General features: G+C 35.9%; 2 protein-coding genes across 2 annotated transcripts; one reads left to right on the forward strand and one right to left on the reverse strand.

Moving 5' to 3' along the window:
- Positions 1-662: 662 nt before the first annotated feature.
- LOC115977612 (pentatricopeptide repeat-containing protein At1g10270-like) lies at positions 663-4,463 on the forward strand. Its single transcript, XM_031099568.1, has 2 exons — positions 663-1,223; positions 2,199-4,463. The coding sequence occupies exons 1-2, from the start codon at positions 790-792 to the stop codon at positions 4,156-4,158; spliced, it is 2,394 nt and encodes a 797-aa protein (XP_030955428.1). The 5' UTR covers positions 663-789; the 3' UTR covers positions 4,159-4,463.
- A 5,218-nt stretch (positions 4,464-9,681) lies between these two features.
- On the reverse strand, positions 9,682-14,460 carry LOC115977613 (glycosyltransferase BC10-like). The gene is made up of 2 exons (XM_031099569.1): positions 13,119-14,460; positions 9,682-10,606 (listed from the first exon to the last, which is right to left on the reverse strand). Exons 1-2 carry the CDS (start codon positions 13,659-13,661, stop codon positions 9,965-9,967), a joined length of 1,185 nt encoding a protein of 394 aa, XP_030955429.1. The 5' UTR covers positions 13,662-14,460; the 3' UTR covers positions 9,682-9,964.
- Between the last annotated feature and the right edge of the window lie 7,833 nt (positions 14,461-22,293).

A 22,293-nucleotide genomic window follows, 5' to 3' on the forward strand; every position in this document is an offset into this window, starting at 1 on the left:
TAAGTATTTTGATAGAATCATAGAACATACTAATCAGTTTATATTGACTTAGGTTAAAAGAGTTCTATCATACTACTACTACTACATTTTTTTTTTTTTTAAATAATTTGAGTTTATTAGGATTTGGGAATTTGAGTCCTATATTGACTTAGTTTTAGATTTTTTTTTTTTTTTTTTTGTTTTAAGAATCTTATTTAAATAATGTTGATGGGTAAAAATGTGGGAACTTTAAAAAAAGTCAAAAGTTTTAGTTATATATATATATATATATATATATACATATAGGGTTGTATAACGAGTAAGGTGCCTGTCAATAACAACCTTTTGCAGATTTTTATAGTATTAATTTACTTTTTACAGCTTTTTATTCTTTTTGATAATTTTTTAATAATTTTTTAATCTTTTTTTGGTAACATTTTTAATAACTTTTTGTCCTTTTTATTAACACAATCATTAAGAGAAATCTTAACAAACACTACATGGTACTCGTTAACATTTTCCATACATATATTTTTATATATATATATATATATATTAATTTTTTTTTTGGTTAAACAAAAGAAGAAGAAAACTACCAAATATAAATAATAATAAAAAAAACAAAAAACAAGACCAAAGAAAGAAAAAAAAAAAAAAAAAAATCATGAGTGTTCACTTCAGCCAGTTCACTCTTCAAAGTCTATTTGTTTCGCTGTTGTCCTAAGTCCCAATTCCCAAACCTCCCATCCCCTGTCTCCTAGGGTTTAAGCCCACATTTCATTTCTCTCTGCTTTACACACAGAGACCACCATGTCTCTCTATCGTCTCCTCCTCCGTTCTCTCCGCCGCCCTTCCACCACCACATCCCAAACTCTAACCCCACTCCTCCTCCTCCAAACCAACCAACCCACCCGCCGTGGCTTCGCCTTCTCCTCCGCCGAAGAAGCCGCAGCCGAACGACGCCGTCGCAAGCGTCGCCTCCGCATCGAGCCGCCTCTCCATGCACTCCGCCGTGACCCCTCCCAACCGCCACCGCAGCGAGACCCGAACGCTCCTCGGCTTCCGGACTCCACCTCAGCTCTGGTGGGTCCCAGGCTGAACCTCCACAACAGGGTGCAGTCTCTGATCAGAGCCGGTGACCTCGATGCTGCTTCGGCGGTGGCGAGACACTCTGTGTTTTCGAATACGAGGCCTACTGTCTTCACTTGCAATGCTATCATCGCCGCCATGTACCGTGCCAAGAGGTTGAAGTTTACTCTTTTTTCAGTTTCTTCTTCCCTTTTTGCCCTTTGTGTTTTCGTGTTTTTATGATTCTGCCACGGGCTCTTCTGGGTTTTTTTAGCTGATTACTATATCGTTCACTTTGATGTTTTTTTGAAACATAAATGTTTGTGTGTGTGTGTGTGTGTTCTGATTGTAGATTTTAACGAAATACCCAATATTGGTTTCTTAGAATAGCTTGGTTAATTAAGGTAAATGTGTGTGTGTGTGTGAGAGAGAGAGAGAGAGGGTGAACATTGATTGTAGATTCTAACAAAAGACCCATGATTGTTTCTTAATTGGATACTGTAAATTTTAAAGTTTGGAGTTTTTGTGTGAGGGAGAGAGTGTGTGGGTACACGTGCACTCTGATTGTAGATTTTAACAAAAAGACCAGGATTGTTTCTTACAGTATCTTGGTTAGATATGGCCTAGGAAGCATAGACACTTCATTTTGGGTGTCATACCCGTGTCATACAGGTGTTATACCTGCCATGTTATGTTATAATTTTCAGGAAAATTTCTTGTGCGGGTGTTGTACTGTACCCATGTCCCTGCCATGTGTGCACATGCAAGAGAGAGTTGGGTTTCTCCTCTCTCTAGTTTTACTTAATGTTGTGTCTGAGAGAGAGAGAGAGAGAGAGAGAGGGCATACAAGCTTGTTCATTGTAGATGTTATCAAAAGATCCAAGATCATTTCTTTCTATAGCTTGATTAGATAAGGTACAGATGGAGTTTGTGTGCACACATGCTCTGATTGTAGATTTTGATGAAAGACCCAAATTTGGTTCTTTGTAGATTTTAATGGAACACCCTAATGTTGGAACTTAGAAAAAGTTTGGTTTTTGATGCTATTTTTCTCTTCTAATTCTTGTTTAACCAATCCAGCATATTGCCAAACGAGTCACTGTTTTAGATTCAATTACACTGTTTTGTTTCTGATGATATGATTGATACAGGTACAATGATGCTGTTGCCCTCTTCCACTTCTTCTTCAACCAATCAAATATTGTTCCCAATGTTGTATCTTATAATAATTTGATTAATACTCATTGTGATGAGGGGAGGGTTGATCAGGGGTTGGAAGTGTATCGCCATATTATTGCGAGTGCACCATTTAGTCCATCGTCGGTTACATACCGGCATTTGACAAAAGGGTTGATTGATGCAGGGCGGATTCAAGAGGCGGTGGATCTCTTGAGGGAAATGTTGAATAAGGGGCACGGTGCAGACTCATTGGTTTATAACAATGTGATCAAGGGGTTTCTAGATTTGGAAAATTTGGAGAAGGCTAATGAGCTTTTTGATGAGCTGAAGGAGCGGTGTCTGGTGTATGATGGGGTTGTGAATGCGACATTTATGAACTGGTTTTTTAATCAGGGGAAAGATAAGGAGGCAATAGAGTCATATAAGTCCTTGCTTGATCGCCAGTTTAAGATGGTGCCTGCGACTTGCAATGTTCTTTTGGAGGTATTGCTTAAGCACGGGAAGAAGAAGGAAGCTTTGGCATTGTTTGATTCGATGTTGGATAATCACACCCCGCCAACTTTCCAAGCAGTGAATTCAGAAACATTTAACATAATGGTTAATGAATGCTTTAAGCTTGGCAAGTTTGAGGAGGTAATTCCCACATTTAAGAAAGTTGGGACAAAATCAAATTCAAAGGCTTTTCAAATGGATGTTGCAGGTTATAATAATATCATTGCTCGGTTTTGTGAGAATGAGATGTTATCAGAGGCAGAGATGCTGTTTACAGAATTATCCTCAAAGTCATTGTCCCCTGATGTCACTACTCATAGGACTTTGATTGATGCATTTTTGAAAGCGAACAGGATTGATGATGCATTGAAGGTGTTGAATAAAATGGTGGATGCTGGTTTGAGGGTGGTTGCTAGTTTTGGTAATAGGGTGTTCGATGAATTGATCAAGAATGGCAAGGCAGCAGACTGTGCCCAGATTTTGTCTAAAATGGGAGAAAAAGAACCTAAACCAGACCCTACTTGTTATGAGGTTGTGATTAAGGGACTTTGCAATGAAGGTGCATTGGACAGGAGCTGGGATCTAATGGGCGAGGTGATGAGGTATGGTGTTGGTGTTACTCCTGCATTGCAGGAAACTGTAAATGAGGCATTTACAAAAGCTGGTCGGGGTGAAGAGATTGAAAGACTGTTGGGTATGAATAGGTGGGGATATGCACACATGCCATCAAGACCACCTCCTCGAATGGCAGGACCTTCTCACCCACCATCAGGACCCCCTCAAATGGCAAGGCCACAATACCCACCATCTGGATGCTCTCAAATGGCCAGACCCCAGCAGACACCATCAGGGCCCACACAAATAGGTTGGCAGCAGTACCCACCATCTGGACCCTCTCAAATGTCCGGACCACAGTACCCACCATCTGGATCCCCTCAAATGGCTGGACCGCATTACCCACCGTCTGGATCCCCTCAAGTGGCATGGCAGCAGCACACACCATCTGGACTCGCTCAAATTGCCAGACCACCTCAGCCACCATCAGGAATCAACCCACAGTCTCAAATGACTGGACCCCAGCAGACACCATCAGGGCCCACACAAATGGGATGGCAGCAGCACCCACCATCTGGACCCTCTCAAATGTCCGGACCACAGTACCCATCATCTGGATCCCCTCAAATTGCCGGACCACATTACCCATCATCTGGATCCTCTCAAATGTCATGGCAGCAGCACACGCCATCTGGACTTGCTCAAATGGCCAGACCACCGCAACCACCATCGGGAACCCCTCCGATGACAGGATTCCATCACCCACCATCTGGCCCATCTCAAACAGAAGGGCTGGAGCACCCACCACCAGGGTCTCAAACAAATGAATCACATAACTCACCCTCAGCACTTCCTCAAACAACGGAACAGGTAGCAACGGGTTAGTTTGATTCTTTGATGCCAGGTCATTGATAGAGATGCTGGTTCTCTCTTGTTCTGATTTTGAATTGGGCAAGGAGAGTGCTACCTCATTCTTATACGCTGAGTGTCTCTTTGTGCTACAAGTCTCTGTATTGGTTAGTTTCACTTGAGTATAATAATGACGTAGTTTTTGGTAGGGGTGTCTTAATATTATACGGATCTGTTGTGACCCTCAATGTGTTAGCTGATATGATGAGCCAATTATTTTTGTATTCAGACATATACATATTTATTCAAGACATTTTTAATCTGAATAATCTTGATGCTCATATTGCTTGTGTTAGAAACTTACAATATGTGAAAAATCTAGAGGGCACATCCGATGCAGATATTTTTGGAAAAAGTAGCTTACAAAGAAGCCACATAGCATTGATTATATATAATATATTACTTAGGTTGCATGGTGTTTTAGATTTTGTATGATTATTCAGGTTCTTTACCTGCAATATAAGTTCAAAATAATAGAGGTCCAAAAGCAACTTGGAGGTGACATAAGAGCGAGAAACAAATTAAAAAGAACTCATATCTACTATTGAATTTGCTAACCTTTTTCTTGTAGGTCTCAGTCTGAGTTTTGATAACGTGGTACTGTGTAAAGGATACATGAAGATTTATAATGTTAGCTTAACGAAAGACTTTTATAAATTGTATCTGTTTTAAGTTTAGAGTGTTCATCATTGTGAACATGATGTCCTTTTTTTCATGCAATAAATTTTTGATTACCTATCAAAAAAAAAAAAAAAACTGTCTGAAGTGACTGTTAGTTTAACAATATATATGCTGCATATGTCTTGAATAAGTACACAGTTTCTAGAAAATTTCCATGCGCTATGGACCCCATGCCTTTGATTGTAAAATCAAAGTGCTTTTCATGCCCGCCATCAACTTGATATTTTATTTTGTGGCTTTACAAGGTGGTTTTCCTTTATGTAGATTTATAAATTTACAGTTTTTACATGAAGGTGGTGTTGTTGTGTGTGTGTGTGTGTTGCACACCACAAATGTGAGGAAACAATCAAGAAAGAAAAAGGATTTTGCTTTGATACATTTTAATTATGTTTCTTTAATTAAATAATATATTTGTGCACCCTAGGACAAAAAAAAAAGTAGTAGCAGTGGATAAATATTTTATCAAAAAAAGAAGGGGGGGGGGGGGGGTGTGACACTTCTCACCACTTTGAAGAGCAGTCGTGTGTTTTTGTATTTATTGTGTGGTTTTCATACAAGTCTTTTACGAGGTATGGATGCTAAATCATAGACGTCTGAGATGAGTGTAACTTCTGGCCTTTTCTCTTTTTGGCATAATGTTACGAATAGGAACATCTTTTGGAGTCATCTGCATGCTAGTTTTTATCATGCCCTACTGGATTATTTTTATGTCAGGTTAGTTCATTAGATTCTCTTAGTTTTTTGCTTTGGATCCATGCATATAGGTTTATGTAAAATTATGCAGGAAGCTTTTGTATCAATGCTGAGAGTTCAGGATACCTAGACATGAGTTTCCACTAATAATTGTAATGCATCCCATAAAACTTGTGCAATTTTGGATACATTACTCATGATTGCAATAAATCTGCATTGAAGAGGATATTTTGCTTATACCCAATTTCAACGTGTGTGCATGTTTGTCTGAACCCTGAAGTCAATTTGTTTTGATGTTTTATCTTTCGATGCAGAATGTGCTAAATTAAAACATGATTTTGACTGCCTTGGTAACTTTGTTCATTGTCGTTGAACTTTGTTTGATGTGGTTATATTTGTTCTGATGTTAGTAGCAGTATGCTGCCAGTAGGGAGGGAAAAATAGTCAAGTACTGTTTCCTTTCCATTACTCTCTCTCTCTCTCTCTCTCCAATTTTGCTATTATATTCGAATCCTCCATTTTAGTGCTTGAGTTTGTCCTATACTCCTACTGCATAATTCTTATTCATGGTCCTTGTTCAAAATTAATATCTCCATAGAGATTGAAAATAAAATTGACATCTCATTAATATTAATGCTTTGGTTGTTTTGATGGAAAATACTTTTTGAAAAATGACTTGTTTTAGGAAGTGTAAAAAAATTGACTCTTTTTTTGTGTTTAGTTGCAACCCTAAAAATATTATGCATATGAATAATTAAAAAGAAAATCCATTTTTTGGCCATTAGAAGCCTCAAATATATAAATAAATAAAACATCTTTAATTTAGATTAAGTGGAAAAGCAATTGGTTTAAGTAAAAATGTGTGTGCGTGTGTGATCCTAAAAATGTGCTCCAAAAAATTCTATTGTTTGGCTTATAGGGATTTTTTTTTTTTTTTTTTTGAGTCATTTGGGAGTGCCTCAAATTTGGAGTTAAGTGAAAAATTAAGTGGGAAAGCAAATGGTTTGAGTAAAAAATGTCATTTTGAAAAAAGTCAATGGCTACTGCAACTCAAAAAAAGTGCTAGTCACATTTGTACTACACTTCGAAAAAAAAAAAGAAAAAAAATATATGAAGTTACAATTAAAGCTTATCGTAATGATTCACGATCTTGTTCGACCAAACACATATCCGACATGTGACTCAACAAATGTTTATGCAAAAAATAACTACACGCTCATACAAGCTAATGAAATCCAAACAATTTGAGTTACTACAACTTTTCTCACTTAAATCCCTGACATTCTCATGTTGCAATGTGTTTCTCTAATAACATTTGTCATGATTGGAGAAAAGCACATAAGATTAAAATATAACATTTTATATTGGGTGGGAGGACTACTAGACCTTACTCAGGCATCAAATAATTTAGGCGAAAAGCACATTTTAGTCCCCACATTTTCAGGCGATTTTCATTTTAGTCCCTACATTTTATTTTTACCGCTTTTAGTCCCTATCTTGAAAAACGCTTCCCATTTTGGTCCCTGCCGTTACATCAGAAACGGAAAAAGCTGACGTGGCAAACGACATGAATAAATAATATTAAATTAATGTCCATGTGGCTTAAATTAATAATAAAAAATGTTTTTTGGCATTAAAAAATGCCACGTCAGCATTTAAATTAAAAAAATTAATTTATTAATTTTAACTAAATAAAAAAAATTAAAAATTAAAATTCATATGAATTGAAATCTAAGTGTGTCTTGAACAAGAACAACAAGAACACAAACCCAAATCCAAGAACACAAACCCATAAATTTAAAAAAAAAAAAAAAAAAAAAAAAACATAGATTTGTTTTCATCTTTAACAAGAACACTAAAGGCCACAAACCCAAATTTTAAATATAAGAACACATGCCTAGATTTTCTAGTATTTTCTTACCCTTTCTTGTCAACCAAACACAAAAACACAAACCGATCTCCAGAAAGAACACAAACACAAACCCAGCAGTAGATCTCTCTTGTCAGCCAAACACAAAAACACAAACCGGTCTCAAGCAAGAACACAAACACAAACCCAGCAGTAGATCTCTCTTGTCAACCAAGCACAAAAAAGAAAACACATACCCAAAAATCAGCAAGAAAACAAACACAAATACAAACACAAACCCATCAATCCATCTTTAGCAACAACCCAACAATCCAAACACAAAATCACAACGATCCGCGATTTGAAACCCAACGATCCAAAACTAAACTCAAACCAATGATTCAAAATCTTCAAACCCACCACATCCACATCCACAAGCTTTAATCCTTTACCGATCTTCAAACCAATCACAACCATCCGATCTTCTACTTTTGTTTCATCGTGAGGAACCAAGGCCGAAGCTCCTCAAGCTTTAATCCTTCACCATTGACCACCACAGCCACGAACGACAATGGATCCTTTCTGGGTTTGGTTTATGGTTTTCAAATCCAAACACCATACAACAGTGGCCAAGGGTTTAGATCAATCTAGAGAGAGAGAGAGAGAGAGAGAGAAAGAGCCAAGGGTTTGTGTGAGAAGAGAGCTTGAGATAAGAAAAGACGAGATTTGAAAACCATGGCCATGAAGGTGATGAATGGGTCTTGATCTGAAGAGAGAGGGGCTTTGAGGAGGCCATGGGTCTTGATCTAAGAGAGAGAGGCTTTAAATTTGGTTTGTGTTTGAATCGGGTGAGATGGTATGGGGCTCTTCAACATAATATTTGCTTTGTTTATTTTTTCCATTTGGGGCTATCCAGAGCTTGAAGAACATGAATTCATGTTCTGTTCAGAGTTCTTTGTATTCTTCCCAAAAAAGAGAAAAAAAAATGATGATTTTTTGGGTTTCAAATTTTTTAGGTTCAAAATCCACTCAGATCTTAATTAATGTGATTTTTTGTTTTTAATTTTTTTTATTTAGTTAAAATTAATAAATTAATTTTTTTTAATTTAAATGCTGACGTGGCATTTTTTAATGCCAAAAAACATTTTTTATTATTAATTTAGGCCACGTGGACATTAATTTAATATTATTTATTCATACCGTTTGCGACATCAGTCTTTTTCGTTTCTGATGTAACGGCAGGGACCAAAATAAAAAGCGTTTTTCAGGATAGGGACTAAAAGCGGTAAAAATAAAATGTAGAGACTAAAATGAGAATCGCCTAAAAATGTAGGGACTAAAATGTGCTTTTCGCCAATAATTTATCATTTTTCAATGAGACAGGCAATGTTTATACCATCTAACATAATCTTTTGTTCTTGCAAAAAGGGGTTGTGCTTAATAGGAAGACTCTAATTTTTTAAGAGCCCCCCCCCCCCCCCCCCCCCCCTTTCTCCTCTTTGATGCTCTCTCTAATTTTTAAAGCTTTGATGCTTCTAGTTTTTTTTTTTTTCTCTTTTTTTTGAGAAACCCCCTTTGTTGATCTCTCTAATTTTTTAAGCTTTGATGCTTCTATTTTGTTCTTTCATAGGCTTTCTTCAGCTATGCCCTCTATTTTGGCTAGTTAGCTTTGTTATGCAACTTCCCTCTAACCTAAAAAGAAAAGATTAGCCCGGAGCAACTCACCAAGAAATGGTCAGCCTTCTTGCAGCACACCAAAAATAGAAAAAAGAAAAGGGAAAATGGTCAGCTTTCGTGATGGTCAAGTGGGGCCTCTTAGCCCAACCTGTATTTTTTGCCCGCCCAAACCGACCAGCCTACTTGCCAGTTGCCACATCTACAAAGAATAAAAATATAGAGTGGACTTGAGGCGCAAGCAAGTTGAAATGGAAAGCTAAAATAAACTTGAAAGCCACTTCTCACAACATCATGAAGTTCGAGCATTTAATGCTAGTTTGGACTTCAGATAAGGGTACCATACCCTTAACACCTAACAAATTTCATCTCTAATTAGTAATTAAGGGTTTATTTAGATACCACTTAAATATTTATTACTGAAAATATTATAAATAAAGATAAAAATTAGTTGAAATAATACAATAGAACTCATGAATAACACCAAAAAGCGTAGTAGAGCCCATGAATAGTAATAAAAATAAGCAGAATAGTGAAATAATTTATAATTTTAATTGCAATCCAAACGCACGCTAAATAACAAAAGTAATTTCATGTCCAATGAACATAAACAAAAAATAAATAAATGCTAACATTAATTTGTAAAATTAATGCTTTCTTTCCAAAATGGACCTGATAATTCTCCTCTCAAAATATGTGCAACAATAATCTCTCAATGGTAGAGAACCCAATTTCTCTAACAAAACTACCTGTACATCTGTACCAGAATAAAAATCAATGAGCCAAACAGTACTACAATTGGCAAACTAAGAATAATGTCCTAACAAAATGTAAAAAAAATGTCAAAATTTCTAAAAGAATCTCGTCTCTGCTGAATCAAAATTTTCAAAATTCCATTACTGTTGAGCTAAGGTCAAGCAAAGGCCCCAGTGCACTTGGAGCAAACTTCCGGGCAAAGAGGTAACAAACAGATGTCATCTCAGAATTATATTGACAAAGTGTGTGGTTATTCCTTATAGACTGGATAAAATCCTTGGTAATATTAGCTTCTCCGTACATTGCCGGGTGTGGACCTCCCAGCGACCAGTCAACCCAAGTCACAGTCCGATTTGAATTCTGTGAACCATGGAACATGTTCAGGAAAGTTGGAATGTAATGTTCGTCTGGGTAGCAAGCAGGCGTGCAATATTTCCTGAAGAGGGTGTAGTACTGGGTGTCACCGACTATATAAACAGCTAGTTCACGGTTAACTTCAAACCACTGAGACCCTTTCCGCCAATGATAGAGCTTTATATAAGGAAGCATATGGCGGTTGTAGCGGCCACGCCCATATCGAGAGGGGTCATCATATGACTCAACAAAACTGTAGGTAGAATCAGTGAGATATTTGTAAACTTTCCGAAAGTTATAGACTGGGATGCAGCTCTCAGAAAGAAGTACAAATCGCTCATTTGAAAAGTCAAGCAGAGCATTGGCTAGAAGGCGCCTCTCAGCATCAGACAGTTTCACGGATCCCCATGAAACACTCTGAAGAAGAAAAAAGAAACGGTTCATGTGGATAATACATGCAATTAAATACTTAATTTTTAAAGTAAAGGTAAATTCTAAATTGCATTAGAGAATATTCTGGAAACTGCTTTTTACTGATATGAAAAAACAAAAACAAAAGTACAAGAGGCCTTATATATTATCTCATTACGCAGTAGAAAAAATTCATATTTCCTGTGTGTGGGTGTGGGTGTGTTTCTCAGAGAGAGATGCTTCTGCCTAGAGAAAATAGGAAGACATCACTTCTAAGTTTTCACTCCAAAGGCACAAAATTTATTAAAACTGCATACAATTTATTTTACAGATGACAATATAAGTTCTGAAACTTCTGCCTATCAACGGTTTTATGATGCATGGATAAAAATGCACCATGCAGTTGTCATGAATTTTGGCAGAAGGACCTTTCTTTTGAACTATTACAAGAAACCATTGAGTTCTGTAATTCCAAAGCAAAAGTATTACTTAAAAAATGCATGTTACAGGTTAATTTGTAACAACACAAAGGGGCCTCTTCTATTACTATCCATGATTCCAATAGTGCATAAAAAACTCATGCATATTATGTGTTTAAGAAAAGTGTGTGTGTGTGTGTGTGTGTGTGAGAGAGAGAGAGAGAGAGAGAGAGAGACAGAGACAGAGAGGTTGCAGGGAGGAGTGTCTACGAATGAAGCAACAATAGCCATTCCTAGATAATTAGCATCTCAATAAAAATGCAAAGTCCTACCCATAACAATACACACACACACAGAGTAGAATGTAGATAATTTCAAATCTTTTGGTACTCTTTGCTAACTTAAACCCTTGTGATCTAAAAAGGACTTCCAAAGTAGTATCATAGAAAGGAATGTCCAATGGAAAGCTAAATGAAGACTGAGGCTCTCATGAAATCTTTGCTCTTTACAATTTAAATCCTTTACTGCAGGAAATCAACATTTCTTGTCATATCCACAAAGTATTTGACCCAATGTTTGCCACATGTTGGCCATCCCTTCTTTTTCTTCTTCTTCTTCGTGGTCTGGATGCCATGAGTGGTGGTGGTAAATGGTGATCTACTAGTATGAAGACCATATACACGGAATAAAACTTGTCTGAACACCATAAATATTGGTCGGTCAAAATGGGACAACAGCTTTTTCTTGCACCCCTAGTTCATGCTACATTAAAATCAAGCTGTCTCCAAGGCTCCCAAACAACTTACTGCATACCTTCATTCCTAGGTATCAAATGGTATCTAGAGAATGACAGTTTTTAGTCCAAGTGATCACCTAGTATATTTTTTTATTAAAGATTGCATGGGTAGTCCAACACTCTGCCTGGACTCTGACATATGGTAACATCAATTTGTGCTGATGCTGCCTTGAACCTTAATATATATGTTGATTTGAAAAATGACTTCTCCATATTTGTACAATTCAATTTGCTCTAAATCTTCTCCACATGGATGGCATTGGCATTCTTTGTCGATGTCTGCAAATCAGTGCCCTCCAATTTATTGTCACAAATCTTCTGGCTTCAGCAACACACTCAGTTTCAATTTCAAGCCAAGCACTTCTACCATGATTGTCCACTCAGCATGTCATTTCCTTGGAAGTTTAACTTTCTATTCCAAATCCCTACCATTATTATCTACCACACTTAAGGTTTCTCCAATGCACTTAGCAACTGTATAGAAACATTTTTTACAGGATTGAAGGAAACTCAACCACCACATAATACTTCAGAATCAGATGTCCAACTTCAGCTTTCGATATCAATAATTGACCATCCCCACACACCAGAAGCAGTTGGAGGCATCCTATTTCGTTCAAAAATTACCCATTGCTAACTGTTAATCCTCAGTCTTAGAAAATTCTCCCCCCCCCCCCCCCCCCCGAAAAAAAAAAAAACCCTACTATTTCATTCATCCTTTGTCAAGCTTTATGACCAACAAATAGCAGTAAAAGATGACTTTTTTATAAGCAACAATTCAATATAGGCTTCATATTACTAAACGTACCCCATATTTCCACGCAATAAACCAAATCAAATATAAGCTTCTCTTGACATTCCTTTTCCTGATAGATAACTTGTCCTGCTTTTATGGCCCCCAATCAATTCCAATCTCATGAACTCTCTAAATCGATTTAATCGCAAGACAAATCCGGTGACACTTTCTTTTTCCCCAATTTTTTTACTTGCAAAAGCTTTCATGATCTTATAAGAAATACATAGACAAGTTTCATGTTTTCTACTTCCATCCTTAAATCCAAGAATCATTGATTCCATTTCCAACCCTATAGATTTCCCATTCCTAAAGCAACTTCAAAAGCCAGCAATCTCATCAATGCCAAACCCCACCAACTTCTACATCAAACTAAACCAAACCACATTACAATAACACCTCAACTAACACAAAAAAACAAAACTCAACTATTAAACATTACAACTAACATAAAGCAACACAACATAACATAAACAACAATAAAACAAAGCCAAGTACCAAACTACACACCTTGCTGGGGATTTCCCGATGATAAAAAGGCGAATCCTTAGACACATTGAGGTCAAACCCGGGAGGAGCATGGACATAAACGGAGAACAAGTCTGGATCCTGTCCATCAAAGAACTTCTCCCACAAAGGCAACATGGGTAAGGGCCCTCTAGTCAAGAACATGAAAGCCACTTTAGGGACTCTCTTGTAAGGGTACTCCTCTTTCTTGGGCATCAAGGAAGCTCTCCACAGCAACTCCTCATCCGACATCGAATGACTCACGTTTTTGGTCCTCAAATACCCCTTCAAGCTCCCACAAAAACACTCCTCGTTAACATTGTTGTTGTCGCATGATTTGCGGACAGGCACGAAGGAAGAAGAGAAGGATTGGCGGTTGTTGATGAAGTGGCGGTTTATGTTCGAGGTTGTCACCAATCCGATCACGATTCCGGCCACGAAAACTACGAGGAACGAGAGGATTTGTACTAGTTTGTGTAAACATGTGAAGTTTTTCTCTGTTGTTGTTGTTGTTGTTGTTTCGTCTTTGTTGCACCAACGAGCCATTGCCGATTCAATCAAATCATTGAGACAAAGAAGAAAACCAATATATCTGTGTGAGTTTTTTTTTTGTTTTCTTGAATTTGAATTTGAAATCTTGGGAAAAAAAAAAGATTGAATTTCAAAGGTGGGAAATTTATGAGAGAGATGGGAATTGATTTTGAAGAAATGGGAAAATGGGATCTGTGGGAGAATTGAAGAACCAGGGTTGTGGAAAAGTGGGGGAGGTGAGAATGAAGGACGAAACGTTTTTTAGATCAGAGCGACAGTCGAAACGCGATAAGAGAGGTGATGAAGAGGAGAGGAGGTGGAGGTGAGAAGGAAATGAGGAACGAAACGTTTCGCCGGGGGGAGTTTGATAGAAAAAGGCGTTTCGGATTATTCGGAGGGGGGAGAGAGAGAAGTGGGGTAGTTGACGATGTTGAATGAATCGTGTGTATTTGATAGAAAACAAAGTGGGAGATTTGGAGAGAGAAAGCGAAAGACAGAGAGAGAGAGAGAGAGAGCAAAGAGCAAACTGCGAGTGCAAGAAATGGCACACGGAAAGCAAAGAACCAGAATCACCGACCAGTGTTACACAACAACACACATCTCATAGGATCTTTGCTAAAATTACCGTCCATGACACAAATGTGTTTTTTTTTTTTTTTTTTAAATAACTGAAAAATAAGGGGCTCGCAAGTATGTACAAAAAACCACTTCAACCGCACCTAAACTAATAGCAAAATGTGGTTTTGTGGAACTACGGATGTGCAAAAATTGCACCTACTCATGGCACAATTTGTGCGGTGCGGTGCAGTTTGCGATTCTATTTTTAAGAAAATCGAACATATTAATATATAATTATATATAAGTTTTATTTTATATTTAATATATATGAAAATTGAGCACACCATAAGATGATTGATCTATTGAAGTGAGATATGGTAAGAGTTTTGGAATACTCATTAACTGGTACCATTATTTAATACTCATGGCTCAATTTGTTTATTGACTTTTTGAAAAGATCTACATGTTGAGATATTACAAAATAATAAATAAATAGAAGACCAACCATTTGGAACGGAGAAGAATATTAAGTTACAAATTGAGTTTTTATATAGGCAGATATATAATAATATATAATTATTATGATATAATATTTTTTAATATTTTTATAGACATAATACAATAGGGTAAAACTTAGATATAATATAGTAACAAAGAGTGTTATCATGTTTAAGGACAATTTATTTTAATGCAATTATGAGTTTGTATCTAATTAGGAAATTTAATGTTTTGTATGATTGTGATTACCACATTGTATTTAAGTTTTATCAATTAATACACTTTTTTTTTCACCCTCAAAAAAAAAAATTACACTTTTTTTTTTCTTGGATGAAACACCAATATGGTATTAGCTGATTGGTTTGTGTACTATTAGTTGGTCAGTTGGTCTTCTTCTTCTTCTTCTTCTTTATTTATTTTATTTTATTTTCTTGGAAGGAGGAGTGAAGGAGACATATAGTATAATGTATAGTTTTATATTTACAAAAAGTGGATATAATATAAACACTATTGGACCGTTGGTTTTAAGTTTTAACTAAGCTAGGTGCTAACTGTTAGATTTAAATAGAATATACCTTTCCCTCAAAAAAAAAAAATATAAATAGATTTTACCTATGAACCTGTCTATGGGAGGTGGGAACTGGGGTTGTATCATGTATGTGTTATGTGATGGCGACGAGCATTATAGATTTATAGGCTTTGTGATAATTGTTTTAAGGACTTCAAGCCAAATGATACAGAGATTCAGATAACATGTTGTCATTTTCGATGACATCCATGTAATAGATCCAATATATTTATAGAGATTCATATTTTTAAATTTCAAGCACTGCAAATACTTGTTGCATAGAAGAATACTATAATCCAACTTTGGCCTAACTAAAGTCAACTCTTTTTCATTTTATAGATTTACCATTTGTCGGGGTGGAAAAGTATTCTTTCCAACAAATGAGATTTATGTTGGGTTAGGAGCCTAGACCGAAACTCGACGATGGGTTTGAAGTACGGCCCAAAAGCTATTAGTGAAGATTTGAAAAATTCGTCTTATTTTATGCCTTGGGCTTAGGATGGGATTGACAAGGGTTATGAGATGGTCCAAAAAACACTTCCTACAGCAGAAACGTTAGCACAATAAAAATATACTGCAATAAAGAAATAGCCCAGCAATAAAATAATTCAGCAGCAGCCGTTAATTATTTTACAGATTAAGGAAAGTATCTGCATCTTCAGAATTATCATCCACTGGTTATGGAGAAGAGTCCTCTAATACAATAACATGAGGGAAAAATTCTATAGTGACAATTACATCATAGCCTTCAATAGTAAACGAATAAACAAACAACATGGGCTCCATTATAACAAATAATGAAGAAACTTAATGTGAGATGAAGGGAGAGAGAGAGAGATTCCAGTTAGCGTAGCAAGATCATCATGATGCCAGGGTATGCTCATTGATATAGTATTTGTAGTGAATAGTAAGGGTCATTTTGGGTAGTATGAGTAGTGAGAGAGAGTGTTTAGTAAAGCTACTAGGGCTTTCTATTGGGGATAAATAAGAGCTTATAAGTGGAGATGTGAGGAGTATTTGTGAGCTTGGGGTTGAAGAACTCAGTTTCTAAGTTTGAAATTAAGACTTCAAAGACTCAAAACCTCACTAAGTACTTAAAGAAGATTAGAGATGGAGATAATAGAGAAGTTTAAAGGAGAGTTCTTCTCTATTAGTGTGTCTATTGGTCTGTATTGAAGTATTAGTGGAGAGTTCCATTTATAGTTGAGTTTGAGGGGGTAATTAGCAAATAATCTCTGCTAAATCATCCTCAATCTTTCAGAAAATCATTGGAGATTCGTTCCTAGGATTTGGTCAAGAGTGGTAAGTTCAGTTTTAGAATGTTCTTTATTGTTTTGGGTAATGGTAGCTGGAGTTCTGACTTAGCATTAAATGCTGATTATCCTCAGTTGATGGGATTAGAGCATGTATTAGGCTAATGATCTTGGTTTTGCTGCTGCTAGAATCAGAGCTCCCTAGGACAAATTGTATCACCCCAAGCCAGGTGTCAATATTGGAATCCTTTGCTGGGAACTCTGCTGAGACCCCTTTGGTGCCCTCCAAATCACATTTCCATAAGTTTCCCCATTTGGATTCATGTGCTTGGTCCATGAACCAGAAAGTACACTTTTTGGCATGATAATGAGCTATTTTCAAGTTATTTTAGAAGCTTTCAGGGTCTGGTTATGGCTGCCCTTAGTCCTTGACCAAATGGGTTGGAGAAGAAAAGGAAGATAGCTGGCTGAAACTTCCTACCTTTAGGTCATGTCATCCCAGCTTTGTGTCACATGAGAAATGATGAAAATTAGCTTGGCAAGGAAGGATTTAACCCCTGTTGGACATATGTTCTCTTTTGATCTGATTTGACAAGTTGAAACTGATGATAATGGACCCCAGCTGTCAGGTTGTGCTGGAACTTGACTTGACAGCTCACATGAGCTTCAACTGCTGAGATTTGCATGTGAGCTGGGTTGGCTCAGCTAGGCCTTGTAGTTGAGCTTCTTTGGGCTTGTTCATTCCTACAAAATGAATAGTTTTGCTATGGGTGATATACATGGGCTTTTGTAATTAGTTGATTATGAAAAAACTAAGCATAATTCCCATAAATTTGGTAAAAGAAGTATTTTTGAGGGATGAGTAATTTATATTTCCCATGAGTTAGGGACTTTAGTATATGAAAATATGTTTTTGCCAATGAATAGTTTTGGGCTTTGTAAATGTGTACCAAAATAATATTGGGCTTTATATGAAATTATTTTTGCCAAAATAGTATTTGAGCTTTTATAAATAGGAGCCAGAGGGCTTTATGAGTAGTTGCCAAAATAATATTTGGGTTTTGTAAATATATGTTAAAATAGTATTTGGGCATTTTAAGTAGTTGCCAAAATAATATTTGGACTTTGTAAATATGTGCCAAAATAGTATTTGGGCCTATTTGGGCCTTGTAAATATGTGCCAAAATAGTATTTGTGCTTTTTGAGATTTTGTAGAAATATTGCCGTGTACGGGCTTTTAGAAGTGCTGTGTAGTAACGGGTTTTAAAAGGTGTCGTGTAGCAACGGGCTTTAGGGAGCTGTGTAGCAACGGGCTTTAGAGGTGTTATGTAGCAACGGACTTTAGGGGTTCCATGTAGCAACGGGCTTTGTAACAGGGTTTTGTTGGGCTTTTTGGGTTTTGCCCACAAGGTAAATGAGTTTGGGCCTTTTTGTGGAGATAGTTTAACTTTGTGGCCCAATTTTGGTAGTAGTGTGATAAGTATTTTTGTGAAAACCCAAGTTGGATAATATGTGGGATGTAACGGGTAATATTTGTGAGAGCCCAAGTTAGGTAATAATATGGAGAATATTTGGGTAATATGTGGGAAGTGTGTAAGAAATATTTACGTGGGCCCAAAATAGTTTATGGGCTTGTATGGGTATTTTTTAGTGAGTGGGCTAATGAGATTAGGGCCCAAAAATTTGTACCTCAACACCATTGAAGCCCAATCCTTATATAATGCTTATGATAAATTCAATTCACACTCCCTGATATTTGGGTTAATGCCAACTAGGTCCAATATTTTTCAAAACTAACCAATTTGGTCCTTAAAACCAATTTAGTTCCTAAAACAGTTGAGAAAAAATAACTAACTGGTTAGAGACTAAATTGTCTTTAGGAACCAGATTGGTTGGTTTTGAAAAGTCTTGGTCTTAGTTGGTATTAACCTAAACCTCAAGATATGTTAGTGGAATTTACCCTAATACTTATTATTCAAGTTGGGCATAATTAATGTCAAGTCTTTTTTCGCCCGCTAGATTTAAGTCCAATCTTACTCGCTCCAATTTGGTGGTGGGCAACAGTTTTAGCAGCTGCATTGATGAGGAAGTGATCTGAACAGTGCAAGTTATAGCTAAGCAAGCTCCTTCCACCATCTTCTTCAGATGTAGAAAAAGACAAGTGTCATGAGAGGAAGCTAGTTAGGTAGGAATGGATGGTTGAGATATAAAGAAATGAGAAGTATATAAGAAAATGGGGGTTTACAGAAAAAGAGATCTGAAACACAAGTATCTAAAAACAGAAGTACTAAAGAAAAACAAGAAGAACATAGAGACAGGAGAGTGAATAGTGTAACTTTTTGTATAATCTTAGCCTCCTTGAGCAAGCTTGTGGAGGGATATATGCTCTTCTATTCTATAAAATTAACCTTTTCTTCTCTATCTTCATCCTCGGGCAGAGCCCCCTCTTGTTGTTCGTCTCCCTCTCTTACAAATTTTATTGATTTGGGCCAAGATTGAACTGTACAACTCACTGTTCTAAGTGGGCTTGGGCTGCAAGATCTTTTGGTCCTTACAAGAACGATCAAACTCATTCCATATTTCATATTAAGAAATTAACATAAAATCCAAAGAGAATTTTAAAATATAAAAATAGATAAACATTGATAAAGTCTAAACTCTAAACAATCAAAACTTAAAGTAGTTTTTTTATTAAAATTATTTACTAATTTGATAATTTATTATTATTATTTATTTAATAATTCAATTTTAATTATTTAAAATTTTTGAGCTTACATATGAATCCTTATCAAGCTGTGCATCACATGGAAATAATACTAATTTGAAACAAAAGTTAAACATTAAATTTCTGTATTTTTATTATGGATCAATCAATTGTTTCCACTGTAAAACAAGAGAATAGAGATGAGATTTAGTATTTGCTTGTTTCAAAAGAGTATACACTAACGTCCTTCTCCAAGCGGATGCGTAAGAGATGGGTACTATCTTCACAACTCAACTTTAAATCGATAATCTTTAAGAGAGATTCCTTGGTTTTCCTCAAAGCGATAAGAAACCAAGCCCAAGATATGCACTAGAGAATCAAAAACAAAATCCTAGAGATAATTACTTCGGCTAAGCTAACTCCTAATCCTTTGTTCCGTAGGATTTCGAGAAGAGGAAAACAAAAAGATAAAGTTTAGCTACAAACTTTTTATTTTTTTATACAAGATAGAATTTTTACTTTAGCCAAATCTAAGTGTAAATGTACTTTAAGATTATAACTTCCACTAAAAAAACTAATATAATTACATTTTTTGAAAACCTAACTGTTAAATTACATATTTTTTCATGTTTTAACATACATGTCAAATTTCACACAAATTGGATGTTATTTACTATTTGATCCATAAAATTAATTTTTATGCATAATTTTGACTACAAAAATTTGAAATTTAAACATGTGATTGATAACATAGCTATTGATATTTGATTTTTTGGAAATTTTGTAAGTATGAAGGATATAAGGAGAAAATATAATCCAATGGTAGATTTGCTAAAAATCACATCTAACAAAAATATAGTTAGTAAAGTTGTAAGTTACAATTAAGTTTGTAATCAAATTTTGTCAACAAAGAAAAAAAAAGTTTGATACATAGGAGGACACCTCCCATTACCTAGTTTATAGGATGGAAATACAACGAAATGCCGCCACACAAAATAAAGCTCTTGATTGGTAGATTTTATGGATTAGTTTTTAGCCTTTTTTTTTTCCTTTGGTAGGGGATGTTTGAGACAAATTAAACCTACAATACAAAGACTATAAATGCTCATTTGGATTGAAGGAGAGGGATGGAGAGTGAAAAAGAATAGATTAGAGTTGACAAGAAATTAACCTTATTTTTGGCCAACTCTAGTCCACTTCTCATCTCCCATCCCTCAATTCAAACAGGCCATAAATGGGGTAGGTGCTAATTGGGCTCACATCAATGGGACAAATCAAACCCACAATTTGAAGACTAGGGAGTGGGGTAAGTGCTAATTGGGCTTGTTGGCGATCTTATGGAATTCACTATGATAGTGCTTTATTGCTATTGTTTGTTGTTTCCACATGACCAAAAATAAAAAAGTTTCTATGATTTCTAATGTTGGAATTTTAGAGTTAACTAGTTAATGATAATATTAATTAAGAAGTAATTTTACAAATTTTACTACATAAACTTTATAAATAATGTGTCACTAATTATTAAAAATGTAATTCACCTATATTTATTATGTTATTGAAATGGTATCAAATTTATTTATTTTTGTAAAGTTGTGATTTACAACTATGTTTTTGTTGGTTTTTAATTCTGTGTCAAATTTGATTGTAATTCTGTTCAATCATTTCCCTATATTTTTTTTGGGATTTAATGTAAGAGTTTAATGTGAGAGTTTGGTGAAAATTTGTAAAGAAGAAGAATTCGTGACTGGCTCGCAACTGGCTCGTGAGTGACAGCCCGTGAAAGGCCACGTGAGAAGCAAATGCTAAAATCTGAACAGTCTCATGTCAGACTGGATTTCACGAGTCACTTCATAACTCAAGTCAAGTTGCGAGTGACCCACGAAACTCACTACTTGAACTTTTTAAGTGTGCTTTTTCTCATTCCTTTATCAACGCTATATAAACCCACATTACCCACGAAATTGTAAAGAGTTTTTCTAAGAAACTTTTGAGTGAGAAAACCCTAGATATACAGTTGAGAGTCAGAAATTGTAAACCCAAAATCATCTACACCATTTTTCTAAAATTTTCCTCTACTCCTACCTCTCCATTTACACATCCTTGAGAGGTTCTTAGCATAAACATTTACCTCACCCATTCTAAGTGTTGAGAGAAGTTTTGATGCGTATGAGAATATTGGAAGAAGCCATTGATTGGTAGATGGAATTTGGAGCTAATTGTGGGATTTGGATAACTAGTGAAGACATGGCTCCGTGAAGCCTATTGGTAGTTGGAACTTGGAGGGTTCAAGTATATTGGGTAGATTAGGCTTGGAGGGTCTTTTTGATATTCGTGTACTCCAACTTTATTCACTAGTGGATCGATTTCGGCTTGAAAGGCTGCAGAGAGGTTTTTCGCCGAGTACTTCGGTTTTCTCTTCGATAACACATCTTAGTATTATCTTGTGTTTGCATCTCTCTTCCCTTACTTTTTAAGCTTTATATTTGTTATTACTTGCTTGTGGTTATAGCTTAGAGAGTAGTTTTGGTTATTGTGTATCATTTACTCTTGTTCCACACTTCGATAAGTTAGAGTAAAAGCAATTAGGCCATAATTTAAAATTGGGGTCTAAACAAGTTTAAGTGTTTTATACTATTTGAGCTTTCAATTTTCACAACTCATATTTATTGTTATATCAATTTTTTTTTTTTTTTGAGAAACAAGACTTCCATGATTATTTAAACCAAGTTAGCTTTATCCATGATAAATAGGTGGTAGAATATCCTCCATCCATACGACACAATCTAAAAAATTAATTGACAATTTAGTCAAAATGTGAGCTACCTTGTTACATCAATTTTCGAAAGTAATACTATAACATTTTTCTTGATTAATTGCTGATGTGAAATAGGACATTACCGAAGTGTAAAATCACAACAAACAACAACGGGCTTGGTGCTCAGGGTTAAACCTTAAGAATGGTCCCTGAAAGCCCATATTTGCTTATGTGGGCTTTTTTGGTTGCTGGTTGCGAATAGTATACTTCAAGTTGGACCTGCCCCAAGTATTCTATCCAAGCCGAGTCAG

Source organism: Quercus lobata, chromosome 2 (assembly GCF_001633185.2).
Source record: "Quercus lobata isolate SW786 chromosome 2, ValleyOak3.0 Primary Assembly, whole genome shotgun sequence".
In the NCBI taxonomy this organism is placed as follows: Eukaryota; Viridiplantae; Streptophyta; class Magnoliopsida; order Fagales; family Fagaceae; genus Quercus; species Quercus lobata.

Excerpts from the sequence above, each read along its gene's own strand:
- LOC115977612 (XM_031099568.1), top strand. The coding sequence starts at position 790 with ATGTCTCTCTATCGTCTCCTCCTCCGTTCTCTCCGCCGCCCTTCCACC. Across the intron at positions 1,224-2,198 it reads GCCATGTACCGTGCCAAGAG|GTACAATGATGCTGTTGCCC; the intron begins GTTGAAGTTTAC and ends TGATTGATACAG.
- LOC115977613 (XM_031099569.1), bottom strand. The coding sequence starts at position 13,661 with ATGGCTCGTTGGTGCAACAAAGACGAAACAACAACAACAACAACAACA. Across the intron at positions 10,607-13,118 it reads ATCGGGAAATCCCCAGCAAG|AGTGTTTCATGGGGATCCGT; the intron begins GTGTGTAGTTTG and ends TTTCTTCTTCAG.